The 26,161-nt window shown below is 39.7% G+C and overlaps 1 protein-coding gene across 8 annotated transcripts in view; it reads left to right on the top strand.

The window, feature by feature from the left end:
- ATXN7 (ataxin 7) overlaps positions 1 to 26,161 on the top strand; it is an 87,040-nt gene that overhangs the window by 1,964 nt on the left and 58,915 nt on the right. For 2 of the 8 annotated variants that reach the window (XM_071439438.1, XM_071439437.1), the window contains exons 2-4: positions 16,933 to 17,025; positions 24,835 to 25,089; positions 25,578 to 25,646. In XM_071439438.1, coding sequence (XP_071295539.1) covers positions 24,846 to 25,089; positions 25,578 to 25,646 — 313 coding nt within the window. In that variant the 5' untranslated portion in view covers positions 16,933 to 17,025; positions 24,835 to 24,845. The other 6 variants (XM_071439439.1, XM_071439441.1, XM_071439435.1 and 3 more) reach the window with 6 other exon arrangements.

Below are 26,161 nucleotides of genomic sequence, written 5' to 3'. Positions count from 1 at the left end.
GTGAACTCTGATATGTTGCTATTTAGTTGGTTTGACTAAAATCTTTGTTTTTCTTAAGGCTTTGGTCACTATGGTACAGCCTAGTATTTTGCTAAAGGGCGAGAAGAAGACCTAGCTGAACTTCTCTATGCAAATTTTGTACAGTTATTGCCTTTCCTCTTTATCCACTCACTTCCTTTTGGAAGTCTTAAGCATTTTGAAACATCCCATTTAATCAAGGTGATATTTTTCTTACACCTCTCCGAGCTCTTTCCATTTTCTGAGCCCTATCGCAGAGAGAAGTTGGTCAGAACTGAAGACTATTGTAGGTGAAAATCCACAATTATTTATTTAATAATCTCAGAACTTCCATGTAATTTTCTGTCATTTAATCCAATACAATCTTTTCTCACTTTTTGTTCATCATTCCACTCTTAGTCAGTTGGTCTTATTAAGGTCTCCAGAATGACAAATAGATAGTCCTTGAGTAATTAATTTAGAATACAGCAGTACATATGACTAGTTTATAATATTTAGTGACTTTTGTTCCATTCTTCATGTGTTACTAATTACGAGCTTCTATGAAATTTTTTGTTCTGGGTCTTAAGCTCATAAGAACAACTTTGAGTACAAAGCCATTATTTTTCTTTTTAAGACAGGGCTTTCAGGCATCATCAATGTTGATTAACTTTTCTCCTTTAGAATACAAGTAGAACTTGGTAAATACATCATCAAGAATCTCACTAAGGCTAGGTATTGATGCAACTGCCTGTTCTCTCTCCTGCTTTATTTTGACATATTAAATATCCATGGGATGTTTTTGCTTGGGAAGCCAGTTCCAGCTTGCTGGGTTCCTATATGCATTTGAGGATTCATTGTGTCTTAGGAGTTTTTGTTTTGCTTTGCTCTCTTTCCAAGTAGAATTCCTCATCTTTAAGTGTGAAACAACCCTCGTTTCTCATGTGCTGAGGGTGTTGCACTGGGCTGTATACAGCCATGTCTTTGTCATTAATTCCCTGTGATATATGGTGTAGATCTTTGGAACAGGATTGACTTACTCTTACTTATTTGTCCTTCACCACTTTGGGTACTCTGTGCAGATTCTGTCAGCTACAGTCTTTTATATAATCCTTCAACTGACCAGCAGAAACACTGAGTAGCTCTGGACCTTCCCTAAAGCATCAGTAGTGGAGATTCACACAACAGGAAAAAGTTCTTCCACAGGGGATAGCACCTGACTCTGTGCCAGCTCTTTTGGAACAAGTACCTGTGTGTGCTTTCAACCAAGGTAAAATGTCACACAGTTTTCTCTCTTTCCTTGAATTCTTTTATGTGTGCCATATGGTAAGACCCTGGAGCAGCTTATACATAATAATTTGTTGCACATCTGTCCTTGTCAGAAGTGTTAAATAATCCTCTGTAATGTTTCCAGGTGACTCTGGATGCAAGAAGTATAACCTAGGTAAGTTTAGTACTCCAAGATGTTACACGTGTGTGGAGCTGGCTTTGATTTTTCATATGTATACTTCTTTTTTGTTCCTGAAAATATGGCTTTTAAGTGCACTGATTTTTTTTTTTTTTTTATTGAGGAAATCTGTTAGTGCTGAAGTTTTCTTTCCTGAGAAACAATCTATGAGAGCAAAAGTTTAAAGTGATTGTATTCCTCCTCCCTTTTTCTTTAACTCTGTGTGTATATGATTTTTTTCCCCAACCACACAAAAAGTTAAAGGGGAAGAAGCTTTCTATAGTATTCCAGGCTATAATGAGCTATGATTTTTAAGAGCTAAGAAAACAGTTTTTAACTATTGACAAGGTGGATTTAAAATATTTTTCTTTAGCCTCCCTAATAATTTATGAGGTGGTTTTAGATTCCAGGTTTTCTTCATGTTGACTAACTTCTAAATCAGACTTTTGTGTAGCACTAAATCTTACAGAGATCTAAGTATAGTAGGTCAGAAACTGCAGGGTATTTTTATCCAGTCCAACCTATATTCTTGTCAGAAAGCCATACCAAATTTATTTAGCGAGACCTATTTTCTGTAAGTCTATGTTTAGCATTACTTTTTACCACCATCCTTTATCTTTCTGTTGATTATATACCAGAATTCTGTGCAAGACTGATCCCAAGCTAACCTATCAGACTGTTTTTCTCATTTTAAATTATGTTAGAGTTTTATTTTCTTTGCAGTCTTCTGTAGCTTCAGCATTTACTGAAAATTAGCATCAGTGTTCCAAGAGCTTGTCATCTTGTTCTGTAAGAATTCTAAGGCCCTGGCTGTCTAATTCTGCAGATATTAAAATAGTCACTCTTGGCAGATAAACCTGATATCTTTCACCCCAGTGATTGAGGTATAAAAAGTAGTGAGTGGTTCTTAGCCTTGTAGAAAGCTTTCCTGACATGGACCCTTGTGTTTCTGCAGAGCCAGCCCATTTTCATAGAGTTACAGGAGAACGGGAAAAAGGAGGTGAAAATACTTGTTCTGACTGTAGTGATATATATACATAATAATTTTAAAATGCAACATTTTATTATGTGAACAGTAATCAATTTTGCTGTCTACTGCCTGTGTTACCAAGATTGATTAAATGTACTGTTAATCCCATACTTAAAAAACCAGGCTCCTATCACATAATAGTGTAACCACAAGTTGTGGTCTACAGTATGGGTTTTAATTTTTATTTTTTATTTTTCATTTTTTATTTTTTATTTTGTAACTGGAAGAAGCCTGTAAAATTCCAGAAGTCTTGATGGAAGCATCTTAAAAAATATTAGTCCAGGCAATATTTTGTTCATTAGAAAGACATTTTATCACTACTATTTTTCTCCTGAAGGGAGAAAAGCTTATTTTAGTCATAAAAAAAATAGTGCTGCATGGTCCTTTGAAATATTTTTTTCCTAAGTAAGGGCTCTGTGTCTTAGTTAATCTCAATTACACAGGTGGCATTCTGATATTGTCCTCTTTCAGCTGTCTTCACAGGAATTATGTAACAGCTTTCCAAATTTCATATCCAGATCCTACTGAATATTTATGAAGCTTGAGGATCAATTATTGTACATTTTAGGATGATCTGTGACTAATTTATTAAAGCTTGTCAAACTCAGCTTGAAATTTCATGATACTGCAAGTGTAGGAGCCAGAGCTTTCAGGTGCAGGGATGCAAAGGAAAGTGTGTGTGCCAAAAAGGGGCTCTGTTTGAGGAGTGGGATGAGCAGGAGTGGCACCCTGGGTCATGATACCCATTCCCAGGGACTTGGCAGATTCCCACATAGCAAGAAAGTCAAGGTGTTTTAACAGGTGTCTGGAGAAGCTCTGTGCCATGAAGCCACTGCAGGACAGATTAGCTGGTTAGAATTTTCTTGTAATTTAAAAATCATTAACACTATAGACTGCCTGTGCAGTGGCTTGGAGATCCCACATGATGCCTGCATTCTGTGATTTAAAGTGACTCAGGTAATTTTGGGGTGGCATTTCATGCTGTTTTGGGATTCTGTTTCATGTGTTTTGTAAGAAAGCAGACTTTATTATTTTGGAGGTTTTTTCAGAGGATTAGTCAATTATCTAGCATTCTCTTAATTTGTTGGTAGGATGTTTTCACTTTATTTTATTTTACTAAGGAAAGAGAACATATTTTTGTTTTTTCCTTCCTCAGTCCTTCAGTTCATGGCTGTGGTAGTGATCAGTGCTGTGCCAGGGTTTTCAGAGGAAGAGGTGGATGTTTAATGAGGTTTTACCACTGACTTAGAAGAATTTGTCTTCGCTGGCATTGGGCCAAATGGTAAATATTTTTATTTGACGGTGGTTTGAAGCATTGGATGAACAATAAGAGAGGTGTGAATATCATATTGACTTGTATCAAGTTTAAATAAATAACTGTTAGTGCTACTGAGGAAACTTTGCACAAGGCTTGCAAGGGAAACCAGGCATTTCCTCCTTTGGAAAGAGCTCCTGCCCGACTTCAGAGCGGTGTTCTCTGAATCACGTGGCCACATGCTTTGACTCAGCTAAGAAAGCTGAATCAGAGCTATTGCACAGCTTCTGAGTCAGCTTTTTGAAGTTTAAAAAACTTGGTTGGTTAAGTTTGTTTCTTTAATTTTTAAAAGCAGCCCCAAACTGTAAAAGAAGGCATAGAAATTTTACAAGGCTTTGAGCTTGGCTACATCATGTGGAGATGTTGAAAGAAAGGCTTCTGTCTCAGGAGATGGAGAAAGGGTATCAGGTCTATTGATAAACATCTGCTTCTTGTTTTAAATTGGGGTTTTATTTTGCTTTGGATTATTTAATGGTGTATTTTCTTGTAATAGAGAAACTCTGCCAGTGGGTAATATTCAAGCACACTAAAATTTACTGTTCCCATTGAACATGATACACTGACGCACGTTCTCACTCCCAATTTCTGAGGTACAAGTCCAAGCAGAGAAAGAGAAATAATTGGAGGCATGATTACATGCTTGGGTGATGCCTGCTCAGGTTTTTGTTTGTAAAATATTGAATGAAATACAGGTGGCACTGGTTGGGCCCTGGAACAGGCTCCCCGGGGAATGGTCATGGCCCCAAAGCTGCCAGAGCTCAAGGAGTGTTTGGACAATATTTTCAGGCACAGGGGGGATTGTTGGGGTGTCCTGAGCAGGGCCAGGAGTTGGGGTTCAATGATCCTTATGGGTTTCTTCCAGCTGATAATATTCAGTGGTTCTATGATTCTGTGATCCTGTGAAAACACTGAACTTTGTTAGGCTCCCAATAAGGACTGGAAACAGCGTAAAACCCCAAAGTGAAGTTGTGGCCTTAGGAAGATGGCAAATTCTCTTCACTTTCTTTTTTTGCTGTGCCAAATGTAGCTTCTAAACTTGGTTCAAATGCTGTCTAAACAGATGGTTTAAACAAATATTTCAAGAGAAATGTGATGAGAGGATAACTGGGCATTTCCAGCAGAGACTGTCAGACCCAGAAGGGGCAGATCCAGGCTGTGGCTCAAGCTGGTCAAAAAGGGAAGGCTGGTCTGCCTGAGGCCAGTTGGGTCATGTTTCCATGAAGGTGGGGAGCCAAATTCTTTACTATTTGTTGGTGTTTTGTTAAAATTATACCAGCCAGAAAGGCTTGAAGGAGATGATGAATCTGCACATTTTCTATGCAGTAGCTGAAGTAGGAATGTGCTTAAATCCTGCCTCTTGCCAGGGCTAAGCACCTTTCTCCAGGGAGCATTTTGGATTCACGCTCTCTTGAAATTAGGATCATAAGCCCTTTCTTTCAAAAAGGGAGCAAAGGTCAATCTTTGCTTTCAAAACCCAGGAGGTGGTGGTGGTTCTGGTTCCCTTTTCATCATTAGCAGAGCTGTTATCTGCTGGACTGTTCACCACGTGTGGGAGGCTTCAACCCAGCTATCCTCCTTCCTGAGGGGATTAATGCCCATAATTCTTTCCATCAGAGTGAATTTTGTAATCACCACACTGTTGACTAGTACAAGGTGGTGTTGCTGTCAGAATGATAGACTGAACACAGCAGTGAAACCCAACACAAAAGATATTCAGTGGCTGAGGACTAAGGTGTTTAAGGGAGTAATTCATAAGAGCAAACCAGTAATTTCAGAAGTGCAAGAAAAGAACAATCAAGATAATTTTTGCATTGCAGGTCAGATTCTATTCAAAGATGTACAAGTGATTTCTCCCTGGTGATTTCTGTACTTTATTTTCATCAGGGATAGAATTTGAGCTTGAAAAGTATAAGGAACAGGAAAAAAAAACCCCAACAAATGATGGAATAAAATAATCTGCTTCATAAAATATTTTGGTGAGTTACAAAAGGTAAATAGACAAGCTAATGTCAAACACCAGGAAATAGAGGAATTGGACACAAAATACATTATCTATAAAGTATGTGTGTATCCATATGTATGTATATATACATGGACATTTTCATTTGAGATTTGGAAGTGGCTATATGTGTACCCAAAACATTAAGCCCAAAGTGTTATTTCTTTTAGTAATAGTTATGAAAGTAGGTAACAGTGTATCTATTTTTGCAATGTTTTATTTCAAGCAGGTTACAAGGTAACTTTTTTCTTATAATGTTTTATAAACAATTATTCAGATTCGCTTGTTGCATTTTTTTTTTTGCAAAACATTAATGCAGAATGCTTCAAAACCACGAATTCTTTTTGATCCTCTGCTTTTAGCTTTTATTTTAATAAAAAATTAAATTTTGATTATACATAGAGATAATTGAACTAATAAAACAGGCAATGCAGATAAATTGGATTTTATAACTTAGATTAATAAAGATTGGCTTGTAGGAGATCAGAGTAAAACAAAGCCATGCTATTAATAAGTATGCACCTGTGATTTTGTGGCTCATGCTAAATATTTTCACTTCAGTTTCATTCCAGTGTCACTTTGGCAGTTATGAGTTGGTGGTTTGGTTTTTTTTCATTTCTGAGAACTGCTTGTGGTTTTTGCTCTGTGTGTGTATATATAAAAAGTTAGGATGGTGTTGAACAACAACATATCCTGAAATAAAATTGTGCACGTGTATATTAAAATTAAACATATGAGGTTTTTTTTAATGTCATTAGTTTGAAATTCAATTTTAGAATTACCCAAATTGCACTTGAATTGCAGTCACTTTGTCTGGATTGGAATAGGAGGATATTTATTGTCAGATTTTCTGGTGGAGCTTTTCTATCCTGTTGTTATGTGAAAGGCTTGCACAAGGAGTGACTGACTGTAACTGTAGTTCATGTCATCAAACAAATGGAAGGAAATAGCTCAAGAGCTGTTGTTTTCAAATGTTTAAAGAAGTCTCTCCTGGTCCTGCAAGCCCTTGAAGGATTTTGAACCTTACTCATCCTCTCAAATGTTAGTGTAGACTTATGATGATAATACAGGTAACGAATTTCCCAACGACCGGATTGTTCTTATCAAATCTTAATTTTTAATTGCCTCCCAGTCTTTCTAGGACTAGCCTACTAAATTTGGCACAGAGTTTCAACTCTAAGACAGCCATTTTACAACCTGCATTTTCTTCTCTTTCTGCTAATAGCAGTTAGTGAAATTGCTGCTCTGCATCTTCTTTTTGAGTTGGATGCTGTGAGAATGTGTTGCTTCTTTACAAAGGCTTCTAAAAGTTAAGTTGTCTTCGAATAAGCAGTTGTTCTCTGCTGGCTTCTGTGCAGGTGGTGTCTTTTAAGCAGCTGCAATAACTGTCATGGCTTGGGGAAAAATAAGTAACAGGCAGCCCTAGCACAGGGCACCTTCTGGGAGGTGGATAGGATACAGCACCGTGTGTTGTGGTTAAGAAATGTACAGCAATTCACAACAAAATGCAATTTTTTTTTACAAAGAAATAGGAAAATATCACCTTAACTATGCGTGAGTGCAGTTAAAGGAATGGTTTGTACTAATCCAGTTGTCAGCAGGGCCCAGACTTGGCTATGCTCCATTATCCTTTGGTTGAGAAAGGAGGGAGGAGTAATTGGAAATTCCATGATCTCTGGAGTCAAAGATCTTCCCAGGCAAGTGTCTCATCGAGAGCAATGTTGATATGAGATACAGTTGTCTGTTGTCATCAGAGAATTTAAAGCTTAAGAGTGATATTTGCCTTAGAAAAAGAAATACTTCAGAAAGTGAAAACATAACTATTGAGACTTTACACACATAAATAGAGTACTGGAGGATATAGAAAAGAAAAACCTCACTTTCATGTGGTCATATTTTGTGAAGATTTACCTTGAAGCTTTCTGATAAATTTATGACTTTTTCTTGCCAATTGCTGAGTATTTTTCTGTGTTTCTGGTTTTTCACAGCTGTTCTTTGAGCACCATCTCTGATAATAATGGGGAATTGCATGGTTTTGTTGCAGGGCAGTAGGGCTAACCTCTTTTTTATATTTGTGCTCCCACCATAATAGTGACATTTTATTAACTCATGAACAGGACTTGAATTTTTTAAGTGATAGGAATATCATCTATGTTTTTATTTGTTTTACTTCTACGTAAAATCACTGCATAGAGTAGAGGTGCATGCTGTGTTCTAGCTGAGCTTCCTAAACTTAGACAAAAAAAACCAAAGTAAATCTATATAATATTAAGGATTCTGAGTTTGTGAAAATAGGTCTGCTTGATCTGCTTTAGTTTTGAAATAAAGTATTCATTAACTGCACACATGGAGGACATCAGGTCTGTATTGAATGAAATTAAGAAAGAGGAGGTGTGGAGATGCCAGTGCAGTTGCTTGAAGATTTAAAAAACCAGAATGCATAAACAATGTGTGCCTGCCACAAGAATGCAATTCCTTACAAAATTCCTTATGGTAAAAAAGAGGGGACTCAGGGGGTGGGAACACAGATCTGTTGAAGGGCATTGCAAAGCAGGGGGCTGTGGCAGGTGGAGGAACAAATAGGTCACATTCGAGCAATGAAGATTGATCACAGACAAACACAGTTCTCTAGTGGAAGTATTGAAAGGCTGGAATAATCACCCGTGGGACAATGGCTTATCCATTGCCCCAGGTCTTTAAGAACAGGTTTGATTCCTTGTGTTGTTCCCACCAGGTAGCTTAGTTATCGTGCCTTGGGGCTGAGGGAGGGACTGGCTGACCTTTGGAGGTTCCTTGTGTCTCTCCTTTGGTTAACAGATCTCTAACTGGAGACATTTTAACAGGATCATGCCGAGAGCTATTCTCCAGCTCTGTGACCTGTTCATCAGTTCTGTTTCAAGTGGAATTTGTTGTATCTGTAAGAAAAGCTGTGGTAGTTGTCAAGGAGAGGTTGTGTTTTTCAACGGGTTTGGGTTTTTTGGCAGTTCTTTCATGTCATCCTCCAGGACAATTCTACAGTGAGTCCCTGTCATCCTTCTGTTTAAATATTCTTCTCTGCTGCAGTGTTGCATCTAGGCCAGTTGCAGAGTTGTTATTCTGCTTGGAAGAATGATGGGGATTCATGGAGTGCCTTGTGGGGGAAAGTATGTCCTGAGTGTGGATCTGAATGAGCAATTTTTCCAGCTGGCTGCATTCAAACTGTTGATTTCAGTAACTACAGCTTGACATTTAGTTCATATGTAGGTAGCTGTGTTCAACAGTGAGGTTTGTAATTCCATATAATTTCATTTTATCTGTAAACATGTATCCCCTTGGGAAAAATTAGTTTCTCAGTGGGCCTAGCAGTAAAAGGAGGGACACTATGGAACCTGGAGGTTGTGTATCTAATGGAATGATAAATGTGAGAAGAAATCCTCTGGTTTTCTAATGCTCTGTTACCAGTCTGCCTGTCCATGAGCAGCAGAGTGAGGAAACTGGAGAACTGATTTCTTCACAAGGCATTATTAGTCATAGCTAATAAATTATTTTAATAGCTAAAGAATATGCTAACGCTCACATAGCTTTGCTTTTGCAGCAGTGTATAATTCGCAGAGAAGGGAACTGCTACTGGGAATATTTTAAAATGCAAATTATTATATTCTCCAGGTAAATGATAACAAAAAAATCCTTCCTTTTATTCTGTTAAAGAGTATCTTGTGGTTGTTTGACTAATGCTTGAGATTTAGGCACCTTATTAATAGTTACATAAGTAGTAGTTAGAAAAAGATATGATTTTACACAGTATAATAAGCAGCTATGAATTAATACAGTTTATAAATATGTGTTAAGCTTATAGTGTGTCAGCAGCTGTTTGCTTGGGTGGGCTTTGGTAGACATTCAAGCCACTGGTATATTTGGGTGAGTATGAGTGTGTTTCTTAAAATGAAAATATTAGGGTTTTTAAATTAACTTTCATGCCACTAAAAAGACATTTCTTGTCTTATTAATATCACCAATGTCATGAATGTTAAAGCCTTTTCAGCATTTTAACACAGGTAGTCTTTGAAATGTCACTGTTGCATCTTCAGCTAATGATGAGATTCTGTAGTCAGTTTCTTAGCATGGCCCAGCACATTTCTTAGCAAACAAAATGAAACACAGGATTTACTTGAAAAGCAGTATAATGCTATTTTATATATATGTTCCCACATATGTAACTTAAATATGCATAACAAAATAGCAGTTTTCAGAGAAAAACAGGGAGACATGGGCCAAATGCTCATTATTCAGAAGGCATGCTAAGAAGAGAAACCTAACTAATTTAATCTTTTCAGTTGGATGTAACTTTCTAGAGTGTGAGTTCTTGGTTTGTATTTTTCTTTTGGCTGAGGCTGACGTTCCTGTTGTTGCTGTAACATTTATTTCTGTCCTGCTTGGTGCACTCTGGCTCTAGGTGGCAGTCACTGGTAGGCAAAGGGAAGATTCGTTCTGGGATGGATGCTGGGCTTGGTGCCTGCACTGATTGGCTTCTCCAGCTGAAATTTTTATGGTGTTGGACAGCAATAAAAGTGCCACTTTTGCTTCTTTCCCGTCTGAACTGTGACAAAGATACTATGAAGGAAAAAAAAATAAAAGAAAAAAATTATAGAAAATATTGAAGTGAAATATTCAAAAAGGAGAGCTGTAGTAATGCTGACGATATGGAAGAGATTTCTTTTATATCAGCACGACTGTGTCCTAGATTAACATAAATAAGTTTGTTTATAATGGAAGAAATACCAGTTTTTCACTAAATTCAGTTTCAAAGAGTAAAATAGATTGACCAAAGTGCAGTCACAGATAATAGAAGTGGAGAAATGTGTAATTGTAATTTCATTTAATTGAGTGAGGACTTCCCTACAGTCTTTATGAGCAAGTGTTGAAGGAGAAATAGTTCTCTTTTTTACTTAAGACCTTGTGTCTTCCACCCTACTCCCTGCATCCCATCCTCCCTTTGCAGTGTCCATCCTTCCTCAATTTCCAAGCTTTTCCCCATCATCACACAGGTATTTCCCTTCCTTCATATTTGGTAGCTGTCTGTCTCTTGATTCTCCGTGTCTCTGCTCTATAAAATAGGATGGGCTTTAAGTTTTTTCTTTCTCACTCTTGGTGTAGGTGCTGTTTGCCTCCCTAAGTCCTCACTGCTAAACATTTTGATAGAAAGTTGCTGTTGGAAAAGGCAGAAGCACTCAAGCAAATGAGCAACAGTTTCTCACCCCTCGCTGTGTAGGGCTGATTGCACTTCATGAGATGAATGCTGCTTGATAAGAAAGCTGTTGTTATCATAAAATCACAGTTCAAACCCAGGATTAGTCTATACATTTTATTGATCTCTGGTTTCAAATACCATGCCAAATTACAGTCTTGTTTATCTATGTGCAAATCCCAAGAATCTCTTTGGAAAGATCTGAAGTAATTCTGGATGTACAGAGATATGCTTAAGATCATGTTTTGGCTTTCAGTTTTAAACATAAAGAAATTACTTACTATTATTTTGCATATTGTATTAACTACCAGCTCTAAGTGCTTTGCAAAAATTCTGCAGGATATTTTTGCCCTAAGGAAGAATAACTGAAAATCAAAGTATCTTGATTTTTGCTTAATACAAACCTAGCAACAAGCTTTTAATTTATTAAATTCTAGTTTTAACCGTGGAAAACTACAGATTTTTGAAAATAAAGGTGCTTTAGCTGCAGAATAATAAAAAACACAAACCACAAAAAAAAACCACCCAAAGATTTAATTAGTTCTATATTTTCACATGTTTATAATGAAAAAGACCATTAGCATTTCCAGAGCTGAGTTTTACAGCTCAGTCAAGTGCATTTCCAGAGCCAGTTTGAGAAATATGGACCATCATTTGTGAGGGAAAGCTTTCTGAGAGTTAGGATTATTAATAATAATTTAGTACAGATTTCTGTGTGAAGTTCATGTGCGAGAAATACAAAATAGAGATAATTCTGGTATTATGTCAAGATTATGTATTAGAGTGACAGGTATCACAGTCCCTAATAGATTGCAGAGGACAGAGATAATGAAGAGTGATGCTTTGTGTTCCCAAGCCTGCCTTAGGCCTGGTGTGTAACTGTAGGCAAATCACTCCTTCCTCAATTCCTCTCTCTGTAAAAATGGTGATAATGATGTGGATTATTTTGTGTTTTGTTTCGAGATCTTAAGGGAATACATGGAAATGAAGTGGTAGGAACATGAGAGGAAATACAAGGTAGTAAAATATGCATCTGTATTGAAGACAGCTTTGTTCTGGCAGTTGATTATAAAATTATTGATTCTACTGTTCTTTCCTATTGAGGGTGTCACTATGTACTTGTTCACAGGATTGTAGGAAAAAATCTTGCTGTTTCTTACACTTGCCTATCTTTCAGCTTCTCATTCAGAATTTGTGATAAGGTTATTCTGCTTTTATTCTTGCCCATTACTACCCCCATGAGGGACAGTTAAAGCTGTAGTTGGTAGAGGATAAGGACAGCAAAGGTCTGTCTGTCTTTATTTTCTCTATCTCCTCCCTTTCTATCTCTCTGTCTCTCTTTGGCCGTTGAAAATGTAGGTCATATTGCATCACCATAAAATGGAACAGTCAGAAAGGTGTCTGAAAAATGCTGACATCCTTAGCCTGGGGTGCATGCCAGTGTCCTTTGTTTACATTGGGAATAGTGTTGTACCTGTGTAGGAACCAGCATCTCTGTTAAGGTTAGTGGTATGGTACCTGAATTATGAGTCAGATTTTAGGATGACTTTCATCTGCCTGCAGTAATTTAAAATTAGACAGATAAAATGCAGCTACTCAAAATAATGATATACACAAGGAGCTAATTTGAAATCCTTAATCTGCAATAACTGTGACGGTGTCATTTGAATAATGTTACCTTTAACAGAGAAGCTCAGTAATAAATTTTGCAAATCCTATTATTCATGTACTCTCAATTGCCTTGATTAGCTGTGCCTTTCTGTCTTGAAAAGTATGTTTATATTATATGTTTGTGTATTTTTCTTAGTCTTTTTACTTCATTATTGTTTTACTTCATGCACCCTTTTAAGTGATCCAGTCAGGTTTTTTTTTTAAATTTTAAAAATGGAAAATCCTGATGTCCAGTGTCTTACTGCTAACTACCAGGCTTTCATTGTTTGTGTTTCTGATGTAATACAAGTTGTAATTGGTATGAAATATTCCTGTGGCTTAAAATGCAGACATATCTCTACAGACATATATAAATACCATTTTTAAAGAAATGTATAAATGTAATTTCAACTGTCCATATTTATCTTAGTTTGCTGCAATAAGATAATGTGGTTTAGGAATTGAACTTTGAAATAAATCGTGGCATATATAATACTGCTAGATGTGGGTGTTTTGAAGTATAGGACAAAATACTTGCTTAGAGAAAATCTTGCATTATTTCTGAAATTAGGTATGTTTTTTTACCTTTCTGTTCAATGCTTTGTGTGGTTTTACTGAAATTGTTGAAGTGGAATATGCAAAGCATTCTTGTGACTTTGTTAATCTTGCTGCTGAAGAAGACTTCTAAGTTAAAAGAGAAATTGTTGGAAGATAAAATCAGTGATGACATGATTTGTTGAGAAAGATAATGAATGCTGGTCTTTGCCTGTTGTCATTAGACAAAAGAAAATTACAGTAGTCAGAGTTAAGACCCATCAAGTGCACTTTGCTGTGCATTATCATTTTGCAATTTTTGTCAATTATCCAAAAGGTGTTATTGCTTCTCCATTGATTAAGGTATTAGTTATGTAGTAACTAAAAGATTAGTTATTAAAATTTCTCATTATTAATTAAGATACCTATGTTTGAAATAGTTTCAGAATAACTTGTATCATTATTATGTTTTACACCAAATATTCTGTTGCATTTGTGTTTGCACAAATAATAGTAAATATTTAGGTAATTCTGAGAAGCACTTGCTATTGGTATACATAGGAAATACATGAAATCTTGAGAAGCTGTAATTTTGCAGTTGGTGTTTATGGAAGTTTGGTATTTAATTTCTGAATGCAGCTGGTAGTTATTTCTCAGTCTGTGAAGATGTGAAGAATTGTGTCTCCTGGAGAGACTAGCAGGGCCAATTATGCAACTGGTGGTTCTGACACCCCTTTGACCCCCTGAGATTGTGCAGTTGGGGGGTTCAGAGTCAGTCTCCAGCACAGCCAGGATTAGCCTGGGAGCTGCTGGGGTTTGGCCTGGAGTTGCCAGCTGGCCCTAAGAGCAGCCCCTGGGCTGCCCTGCCCTGCTCCTGCTCCCTGCACACCCCTCCTGCTCCTGCCTCTCCAGAGGGAGACCTCCTGAGGTTATCCCCATACTTAGAGCTGGGTGTGATTATACCCTGCATGTCCACAGCTTTGTTTATATAAATATAGCCTTCGTGTTTTATCTTAAATTTGAATATTTAGTAGGTAACATAGGGGAAAGAGTGTTCCAAAATTTTGGCACATTCTTTGGTGCATATTTCTGGCACCTGAAAATAAACAGAGTTAAAGGACCTTGGATAGCTGAGGCATTAGTTTTGATACTTTCAAAAGTTAGGGATGCTGCATCACATACATTTCCATTTTCTGTATTTTAATGAGTTGATTTGCAATTACAATTTTTGTGTAAATGTGTTTCCCCTTAAATGGGTAATATGCATTTGTAATTGTAACTCTGCCTATATTATATGTAATCTGTGTGGATACAGTTTTGGCTGGGGTATGCAGCTTTTGCTCTGCAGGCTGTGGTTCCCTGCCTTGCATACCAGTAACTCCCCAAACTATCAAACAGCAATTTTGTCCAAGTTTCTTTGATAGTCAGGCAATGAGAGTGACATAATGCTTCACTGGTTTGGAAATGCAGGCCTTTTTCCATTTTCCTGGATTGCTGTTTTGGCTTTTTTTGGTCATTTTTCCACCTTTCACCCAGCTCTCCCTTTTCCAGGGTACCAAGGAGAGAGCTCCACCTGGCTTGTTCTCAATCATCCCATGACTTCCTTGTGTTACTCTCTGCTGACAGTTGTGGTTGTAATTGACCTGCTGTAAATTCTCAACAAGAATCATTCCTGTTCTCTGCCACCCATTATCCAGAGAAAGAGTTCTCTTTAAAGGGTCATTAAGCTGTCAGTTTATTCTTTTGAGACTTACTCTTTTAACTTCTTTCAAACTCAACTGCAGGTGTAATCCCTACAGCAAAATTCACAGGTGGTGACATAGTATGCTCTGATCGTTCATACACAGGAATAAAATTTTTGCTGATCCTTCCTTCACCCTTGTCCATTTCTTACTACCCTATTTCTAGATTTGTAAGTCTTTGGAGATGTCTTCTGCTTTATAGTTTTTGTTTTCATTTTTGCATGAAGCAACACAACTTCCCTTTTATAAAAAAGTAACACTTACATCAGGGTAAAAGAAAGAATGTTTTGCATGCAAAGCTCTCATATCCCCTAAAGAAATTGGGCTAGAGATGGAGGAGGATTTTCCTTTGTGGAAATCACTTGTGGAATTACTTCCACAGCAGGTAGGTCATATGCTTGAAGGGCTTGGGACTTTGAGGCTAAACACTGAATGATCTGCTGGGAAGGGGTTGATCCATATCAGTTCAGAATCTCCTGTCCTAAACTACTAAAGGACAAAAAGGAATTTGGTAAACACTGCATAGCATTTTCTTAGCAGCATAGCAGCAGCAGGAGTTGAACAGAGAGTTTTATATTGCAGTATTCAGTGAGATTTGTATGTGTAACAAACATTTTCTGAGACTTCTATTAGGGTAGAAGTTTACTAAGAATCACTTAAAGCAAAACAGCGCCTGCAGAGGGGAGAAAAAAATAATATTGGACTTGCTCTCAAGTCTTGTCTTTCTTCTCTTGAAAACAAGAGAAATTTGGATTTTATGAAGTAACTAGAATATAATTAAGTGAGGATGTTCTTCTTAGGATCAGCTATGTCACTGAGCAGAGTCAATCTTAGAAATAGTAAATATATCTCCAGAGGATCTCAGTCAAGGTAATGTTAGCTGCTTTGCTGCAGTTTAAAGGAAAAGATGAAAAAAGGGTTTATCCTCAGTGCATAAAAAGACTTGAAAGATATAAACTTAGTTGGCAGACATCTTCCCAGAGGATAGAGCCAGAAGGCAGGAAAAGCTTCATTTGGCACCTTCCACTGGAGCAAAGCCCTACAGACTGGGGAATAGCTCGGGTGCCCTCTTGGAATGCATTCCTCTTGTCTGGACTTTAGTCCTTTAAGGGGAAAAAAAAAATATCTCTGAAGTGTCATCCAGTCCCAGTGCTAGGCTGGCTAATTTATATGTATATTCATGGCTTTTTAGTGATGAAAAAAAAATCAGTTTGATTTAAAAGCACTTGTAAAAGTCAATTAATTGGTCTTAAATATAACCTGTGCACAAAAATAGTTGAACTTTTTTCTAAGTTTTAACAGGGCTTTGGTTTAGCTTTAACCGGTTTGGCATTGATTTATGTGAAACCAAAGCAAACTGGGATTAAGTTTTGTTTATATAAACAAGTTTATAAGCACTGAATGAAAGAATCTTAAAAACCTGAGCTTGAGATGATAGAGGTCCTGTTTGTGGGAAGGCCTCCTTCTGTACATTTCTCTAAATTCTTCATCGGTGGTGCAGGGATAGTCCCTGATGTTGATTACGTGAGGGATCATTTTTACCTCTCCACGTTCTGTGGCATGGTGGTGAAGCTGTCAGTGGCTGCATGCTGAGAGCCCCTGTTGTTGGGCTCATGCTGTATTTTAGAGAAGCCCTGTGCAGAAAGGCCAGCACTGTTGTGTTTCCAGTGTGTGATACAGGCACGGCCGCGTGCTCAGGAACCTGGGCAGCGGGAGCCGGCGCGAGTGCGGTAACTGGGCTGAAGATTGAGGTTTCATCTGATGCATGCCTTTGTGGTAATGTCAGGCTGCCATTTAGAGAGCTGCTCTGGACAGAACACACCATAACAGCTCCCTGCTTACCTTTCAGTTTGAAATCCATTGCACAAACTCTGTTTGTAAAATTGATAAAGTGGCTCATATTAGTTTTTAAATAGACACGTTTATCATTAGGAAACAGAGTTGAGGTTTCAAATGTTTTAGTGCTGTACTCTTTTTCTTTTCTTTTCTTTCAGAATTAATCAGGTACAAGTTAGGAAAAGCTTCCAAAATCTGAACAGATGAAGATCAATTGATAAATCAACCCAGCGATTCACCATACTTTCAAGGTACTGTGCTGTGCTTAACCAAATATTTTCCTTAAGCATAAGATTCTCAGTCTCTAGATGTGAGAAACATAGAGAACAGAATATTTGCAGGGTTGCAGAGCAAGTCTGAAGTGTTACCAGATGCAGTGGGGAGACTTTTTAAATGCAGATGTTTAATGTATGTTTCAGTGGGAAATAAAGTGACATTGCAGTCAGCCTAGAAGGAGTTCAACTTGGCATGCAACTGCCAAACTTAGATAAAACTAAGCTGGATTATATCTTTCAATCAATTAGGTGATTTGGAAAAGTAAATTGTGGCAGATGGGGAATATAGCAGAATCAATATTTTAAATTTATTTATTTTTTATATTTTAGAAGAAGTAATCTTCCTTTTCTGAATAATTATTTTTTTCTATTTACATGTTTCCATGATATGTTAAAGCATTTGAAGGCTGTTAGGCTCTGGCATATGCCATAGCCTACCACCTGCATCAGTCCTATTATTTTACGAGTTCAGAAAGTGGAATTGTAATCTGAGATAGACTGTACAGTTGCCTAACACAGTGGGTTTATTCTGCATGACTAGTGTTCATTGCAGAATGCTAGGAAAAGAGAAAATTATGATAATATATTGAAATTTTGTCTGAAGGGCTGCTAGTGCAGATTATTGTATCAGGTACTGCTAATTCATTGAAAGATTATCTGTTTCTTTCTCTGTTTCCCTTACATTTATCTTTACTCTATATCATCATGTGCATTTCACCATTTTGTATATTTTTGCTTAACTCCATGAAAAAAAAAGACTTCACTCTTATGCACAGATATGAAGAATCCAGACTATTACAGCCTGGCCAGTATTTGCTGGGCAAAACATCTTTTAATATACTTTGGAATAGATTGCAGCAGCAGAAAGGACCATTTTGGTTAGTATGGATCTGGCCTGCAGAGCTTATTTAAGTGGCAGAGTTAGCCTGGGCTCAAGGATTGTGAGGAATGTTTGTTACTGTCTGGATCTTGCAATATGTGACATTTGAAGCTGTAATACCTGAATTTTTTATAGCAAAATGCTTCCCTGGATTTTCCAGCCACCTGAGAGGTGGCTGTCTTAGTGAGCCCAGAGTGTCTGGGTGCAAAAACTGGCTTTGTTCTTTCTACTTCCTTGCTCCTCATCACTGAATAGGGTCACAACATCTATCAGGCTTTCATATAATCCTAGGAAAGTCTAGATTGGAACAATCCTCTGGACATCACCTGGTCCAACCTTCTGTTTAAGGCAGGTTATCTGAGGCCTGGTCAAGCTAAGGATTAAATATTTTTGGCAAGAGAAAGTTCACAATTTCTCTGGGCAGCCTGTTCCAATATGTAATTGTCCTCACAGTAAATATTTTGTTGTTGCATCTAGACAGAACTTCAGAACCAACTTGTGCCTGTTGCCTCTTGCCCTATCACTTTGTTCCTTGTGAAGAGAGTTACCTCCATCTTCTCTATAATTATCTTTTACTTCTTGGAAGACCATGATTACATCTCATCTGAATCTTCTCTTCTTTAGGCTGAATGAACCCAATTTCTTTAAATTTTTTCACAAACTTTTGCAACCTTCTAATCCCTTTGTTGGCTTTCTGCTGGACCATGTCCAGTTTTTTTATGGGTCTCTTGAAGTGGCTCAGTCTTCCAGCCTGTCACAATCTCTGTGCATAGGGACACTTTGGGTGGATCTGTTTGTTTTCCAAGTTTTTGTGTCACCTGCAAACTTGGCAATGTATTTATTCCAATCATCCAGATAATTCTAAAAGACATTGGATATGAATGAGCCCAGTATTGATCCCCAAAGAGCTCTGTTTGTGGCTGATTGCCATTTGATTTTGAGCCATTCCCACCCTTTGAGCACAGCAGTTTTGCCAGTTGGCTGGCAATCTCATGGTCCCCATTTGTGACCTTTCCAACTAACTCTCTTAGCACCCTCATGTGCGTCCTGTCAAGTCCCACAGACCTGCCCATGTCCAATTTTTGTAATATTTTGTTGTTAACTTGCTAAGCATGTGGTCAGAGCAGGTAGCATCAGCAAAGCATCAGCAGGCAGCAGTCAAAACATGAGAAGAAAGTTTAAATTTAAATGTCCTTGTGCCAGGATTCTTAGGATCCTTGGTTGGATGTTTAAAGCACATCAGAAGTTATGGGGCCTCAGCAGCTTCCCTTCAAGAAACTCAAGTGCTGTGAGCTGTACTTGGACCCAGAGTCTTAAACTGGCAAGAAACCAGGCAGGGTTATGAAACCTTGCATGGCAGTTATGTTCCAGCAGATCAGTAGTACCAAATTGTCCCCCATCAAGTGCTTTGGTTTCAATAAATGGAAATCCAGCACTAATGTTTTGTTGTAATTGGCCTGAACAGCTGTGTACTTGAGTAATTCTAAGTTTTAATATCATATTCTCTGTGTATAAATGAGAATCTGAAAGGTCATACCTGCTTGATTCCTCTGATTAAAATGATTCATCCGCACAGTTAGGTTGCTGAAATAGTTTTAACATTTCCAAATTCAAAAGGTAATTTCAATACCTTATGTAAAATCAGTAAACATTAGTTTGATTTCCAGATCATTAACTGCATGCATTTTGTGTAGTTTTGCCTATTTACCTTTAACACTTGGAAACTTTGTATCACTACAGTGTTTTCTCTGTAAATTTCCCTTCAAGAATTGACATTATGTGGTGTCATTAAGCAGGGCAAAGATCTGTGCTCCTCTATTCATTATTCTGCTTTAGATCACTGACATATTTGAAAATTAACTAAAGGAAGTGGTTGTAGTCTTTTGCTAGGTTCTTAATACATGGTAATAACATTGTTTGATAATTTGGGTGTAATAGTGTTATTGTGATATTTGGATAAACATATAAGGGCATCTCTTGCATTCTCACCCTAATGAAGAGTTTTTTGCAGATGTACTTATTTGCCTCCATTCCCCAATTCTTCCTTCTCAGAAAAGGATACCTTAAGTTAGTTCTCTAATCTTAATAATATTCTTATTTCCCCTGGTATAGGTGGTTTGTAGTAGGTATGCACAATAATTTATACTCCAGCATTTAAAGTAGCTGTATTCCAATTCTTCTGAGCATCTCCAGTTTCACCTTTGAAGCGTTACTCATAAATAAAATTACACATCAACATCCAGGATCCATGGGAAAAAGGATAATAAACTAGCATGATTTCTTATATAATTTTTTATTGTGTGCTGCTTATGATTAGTATTATTTTTGCAGGATCACAATCCTATGTGTAGTTGTAAAGGGAGAAGTTGCTGATTTCCTGGGTGTCAGAGTGAGCTACAGATAACCATAATGTGTTTTTCTTAGTGTATTAATATTTTGCCATAATGGGGCTTAAATTAAATGGTCTGTTTGTTATGGCTAGGTAGTTCTGTCTTCATCTGGATGTTTTGATTTATGTAAACTTTTTATCTCTTGCTTCCATATTTGCCCAGTTATAGTCTTACATTTCTCATACTGGAGATACATTTTAAAATGCATAGGATGTGCTCCCCATTCCAGTATTTTCAGCAGAAGGTGATGGGAGGTCAGGACTTCAGCATGTCAGCTTCTTGAGTTGTCACTTCATCCTGAATCCCACCTACCAACAAATAATTTCTTCTTAGTTTTTATGCCTTTCTTGGTTATTTCATATCTTTGGCTAGAATTAATTTACTTGATTTCGTTTAGTGCCATAATGCCCCTCAAAGCTTCTCCTTGACAGATGTTTGGTGAATTCACTATTTTCCTTTCTTCTGAGTACTGATAAAGTGACAGCCCTGTGGATTCTCCCTGTCTCTCCCTTTGCACTTCAACTCTCACATCCTTTCACTGCCATTGTGGAAAATCATCGGTGAATGGTATCATTGTACTTCTGCTCTTGAAAGAGTTCGGCTGCAGATTCATCCTTCCTTTTTCATTCCAGTTAAGAGTTGTCATATCTCAGGTCCTATACAGAGGCTGTCATACAGATTCTAACTGAACAGCTGCAGTAGGTGTTCCCTGTTTGAACGGCTTTCCTGGACCACCTGGCAAAAGAATGAAACCTGCTGGTACAGGTGAAAAAATGCCTGCAGTGTCATGCCATGAAACAACCATCCGCTGCAGTTTTCAGCAGTTGCATGCTGTTTGTAGGCATACATTTAATCATAGTGTTGCCAGCCATGTTTAATCTATTGTTAAATCTACCTAGTGAGCTTTAAAAATGTGAGTTTTCCTTTTCTGTATGTTTTGTTTCCTATTTTTGTCTCCTTTCTTTGCTTTTGCAGGCTGTGTTATATGTTTTGTTTGTTTATGCTTTCTTCACATAATTATTTGACTGTTTTCTCTACGTCATATCATCCACTGTTTTCTGCTGTTTTCCTGCCTCATATTTTTCCTTCTCTACTTTCTCTTTGAGCTTAACTTAACTCCCTCTTTGTGCTTTCTCTCTGTACTCCAAATACTTGTTCTCATTCACAGGTATGAGCAGTTCATGGTTTTTCACACATTGTCTCAGTCCCAATGCTACTGCTTGGGCTATTTTGCTTCCTCAGATAAGTCCTTAGAACCAACCAAGGGCATTTCCAAGCTCCTTTTTGTTGTGTTAAAGAGAAGTATCGGCTTCTAGGCAGTTTTACATGCTTGAATGTTCTCCCCACTTCTGGCCAGGTTCACCCCACTTAACTCTGGATGTCTAGTGCAGGTGCCTAATTTATGTGTGTGGTCATCCATGGCTACTTCTGTGGTCAGTGGGAAGAGAAGGGCTTCTTCAAATAGTGGTTTGCACCAGGAGGGACCAAACTGATCCCAGAAGTATCCCTTCCTCTCTGCTGACCACCAAGGGAGCTTTGGATGACAGCTCTTCTAACTGGATGTCTCAGATTTGTAACAGCCACCTCTGTTGAAGTCTACTGCTTGTACATGTGTTTTCAATTCTGATCTCCTTCTAACATGATGGATTTTCAGGGGTTTCCCTACTTTTACTTAAAATAATCAATGCATCCATGTACAGCATTATGGAAACAATGTAAGAAAATTGAACTAGTGTGCTTTAAAGAGCCCAAACATCGTATTCAGCCTAATGACTTTGTGGGGAAAGAAAGTTCTCGCCACTTCCAGGCCCTGTAAAATTAGTTTTTCATCTGCCCCTATTCCTGCTGTCTGACTAATCGGTCTTGTGCACTTGAACTGATGAACTGATCCTTCTGCTGCCACTTCCCTCCCTCTGCTGGAATACTGATGCACTCACGGCACAGTGAGAAAATATTGCAGCAGCGGAAGGTTTACTAAAGGACAGCCCGAGGCCCAGGCTGCAGAATTAGATCTTGAGTGGGAATATATAGGCAGAGAAGAAAAGCTGTGAAAGAGGGAGGCTAAAAATGCAACAGCCAGATTGAAAGAGCAGAGAAGAGCCATAAAGGGGATAATCAGAGCTGTATGAAATAACAGTGGTGTGTGCTTTTACCTGTGTGGCTGGCACTTCTGAAGCAAGAGGCACTTCTGAGTAACTTGATGAGTGTCAGCTTTAGAAACTAACAAGTTGATAATCTATTGGCTTGTTAATGCAGTTAGTTAATTGATGTAATTTTTGCCAATTGGTGATGTTTAAAGAAAAGAATCGTGATGTGTGAACATGAAATTGATCTGCCGTGGTCAACTCTGTCACTGTTAAAGGGTAGGTGATGGTGGTCTATGACTCTGTTTGGTCACTCATCACTATATTTGCTTTATGATTTATGGAAAGTAAATAATAGAAAAACCCTTTATGAATTTGATGGACACTTGGACATATCAAGGTTTCTTTTTCAAACTGCAGCTGAGGCAGCTTTCTGACAGCTTACTCCAGGACAAAGGAAAGCTGCATGAATGAAGTTTGTAATATAAATGAAAATATTTGACACAGAGAATATAGATCTGCCTGGAACTTGCTTTATCCTGTGCCTGGAGTCTGCATTCAGCTGTGGATACTATCTTAGACTCCATTTGTGAAGCACTGTTAAAGAACTAAGCTTGAAAGCAATCAGGCAAAGGCTGTTTTCCTATCTGGCTTCTACACCACAAAAAAAGCTGAGGTTCTGTTCAGAAGCTGTTCAGCACCTGACAGACATTTTTCTTCCAGTGATGTTCTTAGCTTTGATTATAAGTAGTTTTCTATATTATAAAGTATGCTATTTGATAATTACTCAATAATGCACTCCATTCATCTTTATTCCATGAACACCTTTATTTATTCTCAGACTAAGATGAAGAGTTTTGGGAATCTACAGGCAGGGCAGTGTAACTGTCTGACACATCAGGGCCCAGCTCAAGAGGCTGATGGCCTTTGATAATTAATCCTGCTGCAAATGTCTGCAGTAGAAGTCAGTATTGCTCTCTTTACCTAAATTTTATGGTGTTGGCCTTTTATGAAGGAGCTAACTTAGACTTCAAGTTGATCAGGAGGAAAGAAAAATCATGCTAGCTGTTCTGTATTAGGTCTGCAATTTTATGAGATACATTCTGAGTGTGACATAAATTATCAGTTGGGTGGAACACTGAAACTATTCTTATAATTACAGCCTATGCTATTCCATCTGATGAACTTGAATTTATAGATCTTTTATATGCATAAATTTGGAAAGAAACATCTCTAGCTTGTATAGCCCCACACTCGAAATAGAAAATGAAAAATAGCTAAGCCTGAGTGTATATGCACCTCTGCAGGTTAAACAAATTTATTTACAGTTCTGATTTCTGCTGTCTGGTTTTGCAAATACATGTATGGGATCTGTCAGCAGTTCCACTGACAGTGCCAGTCCTGTGCTCTAGAGTACCTGGAGAGGAGGCAGCAAATCACATTTACATATTTTTAGCTGTTCTTCAAGGATGTGTTACTGACAGTGGCATTAAGTGTGGCCAGAAATCGTTGCAGATCATGACCTGACAGTTTGACATTGGTACTTGAACATTCTAGTGGAGAAAACTCTGTGATAAATTAATTCTAAACCCAGGGGATTTAATCAAAGAGCTTGATTTTGCAAAGCTTAGACTTTATTACTTGGAGTTAGCAGGTACGACAGCATACTTTAATCCTCGCTTTTGACACGGCACGACGTCATCGCAAAGTTTAGGCAAGGCGCAGAAAAAAAAAAAAAAGGACTGTTTAAAAGAGAAATGTGAAATAACAATGAGTAGGCCCTCCCCCTGGGAGACAGGTTACGGGTACAGCGAGGGCAGCAGCGCGCAGGAAACTCGCTCGGTGTCCCCCCTGTGCCGGGCGGCCGCGGAGGGAGGGGACGGGAGGGAGCCGGGGGGGCCGGGGACGCGCCCGCCCGGAGCGCGCTTCCTGCTCGCCGCTGCCTTTAAGGAGGCGCCGGCTTTAAGGTGGACCGGCGCCGAGGGCGGGGCGCGCCCGCCCGGCTCCGCCCGCCGCGTCGCCCTCCGGTCCGCCCCCCTGGCCGGGGCAGCGGGTGCCAGGCGGGGTTGTGATGCGGCCGTTGTTTTTGTAGGGTCGCGGGGCCGAGGTAGCGAGGCGGCCCATGGAGCTGGGGTACGCCTGGCAGGCGGCGTAGCCCCGCTCGCCCCCGCTCCCTTCGGCCGCTTTGTTAGCGCGAACACAAGCGCGCCTCACCTACACGGTGAAGAGGAAGGCAGCGCTCCCCGCACAATAATGGGCACCCGGGCGCTGCCCCCCGGGCCGCCGCAGAGGTGAGTCGGCGCCGCCGCAGGGCCGCAGGTTCCCCGCGGGGAGGAAGCCGAGCGAGCGGGCGGGCTGACAGCGCCGCGGCGCTGCCTTAAGAGCGGGGCGCCACCTTAAGCGGCCGCTGACTTTTCTCGTTACATTGTAGCAGCGGAAAGAATGTCGGCGCGGGCCGCGGGTGACGTCAGGAGGGAGCAGCGCGGCGCGGCCGCCAGGCAGCGGCAGCGGCGGCCCCGCCACGGCGAGGGAGGAGGCGGAGGAGGCGGGAGCGGCGCCGGCCCCGCCGCCACCGCAGCGGCAATGGCGGCCGTCGGGGAGCGCAGGTCCCTGCCCAGCCCCGAGGCGATGTTGGGGCAGCCCTGGAGCCACTGGGTCGATGCTGCTAAACTTCACGGGAACGACGGTGAGTGGCCGCCAACACCGCCACCCCCACCCCCTCCCCCCGGCCGTCCCCAGCGCAGCCCGCGGGTGCCCCGGGACGGCACGGCGGGGTGCCGGGCCCGGCGGGGAGCCTGGGTCCGTTCCCACCCCCGGCGTTCGCGGCCGAGTTCGTTGTGCGGTGCGCGCCCCCCGGGCGGGCTCGGGAGCGGCGCGGAGCGGGCAGCGCCTGCCCCAGTTCCTGTAATCCGGGACACGGTGCGAGGAGGTCGGAGCCGGTCCCCGGAGCCCGGCACCTCCTGCCCTCGATTGAGCCTCGGCGTGGGGCGGGGAGCTCCCGCCGCAGGTGAGGCATCCCCGCCGCTGACAGCGGCTCCGGGGCCCAGGAGCCCTCGGTCCCTCCGGTCCGTGTTTACGGTGCCCACGGGGGAACGGGCTACAGGTCACGAGCGGGGGTCAGTCCTACCCTCTGGCTTTTCCATGGATTGAAATCTTGTGGCTTTTTGGTTTTAGGAACAGCATTAGAAGAAAGTTTCAAGGAATACGGGAGAAACCGAGAAGCAATGCGACTTTGCCGAGAAGGTGAGTGCAATTCATTCTTGAGGAAAAGTGCAAGGAGAAGTTTTCTTCTTCATAACTACTTGCAGAGGGGCAGGCACGGGAAAGAGAAAGGGTCAGAGTTTCCTGTCGGTTTGGATTTAGGACTGTCAGTGACTGGTTATTAATTATTTAATTAATATGTATTTTGAAAACGACAAGTTAGGGCATAGTCTGTCCTTACTCTGTTTCTATATGTTGTTTGTTTGTTTTCTTTAGACTATAAATAGTCCTAAGGAAGCTCTGTGACCAACACTGATAAAATCTTCTCTTGAGTTGCAATCTTTTTTTATTCTTGGTATAATCCATGTCAGTATTTCAATACCAATCCCTTCCTCTGTCATGTCATTGTGTTATGTTTATTGCTTGGTACTCTGCTAAATGAGAGTGACCTTTCACCTGTGATTAGCAAAAGCCCATTACGGCCTAGTTTCTTGCAAGAGTAACAATGCTACTTGGAGTTGTAAGCAGATGATGAATGAAAGCTATAGATTATTATT

This window comes from Agelaius tricolor, unplaced genomic scaffold, assembly GCF_023055355.1.
Source record: "Agelaius tricolor isolate 1412-34295 unplaced genomic scaffold, bAgeTri1.0.p SCAF_14, whole genome shotgun sequence".
NCBI lineage: Eukaryota > Metazoa > Chordata > Aves > Passeriformes > Icteridae > Agelaius > Agelaius tricolor.
The sequence above is the reverse complement of the archived record's forward strand: the minus strand, read 5'-3'. Positions and strand labels throughout refer to the sequence as shown.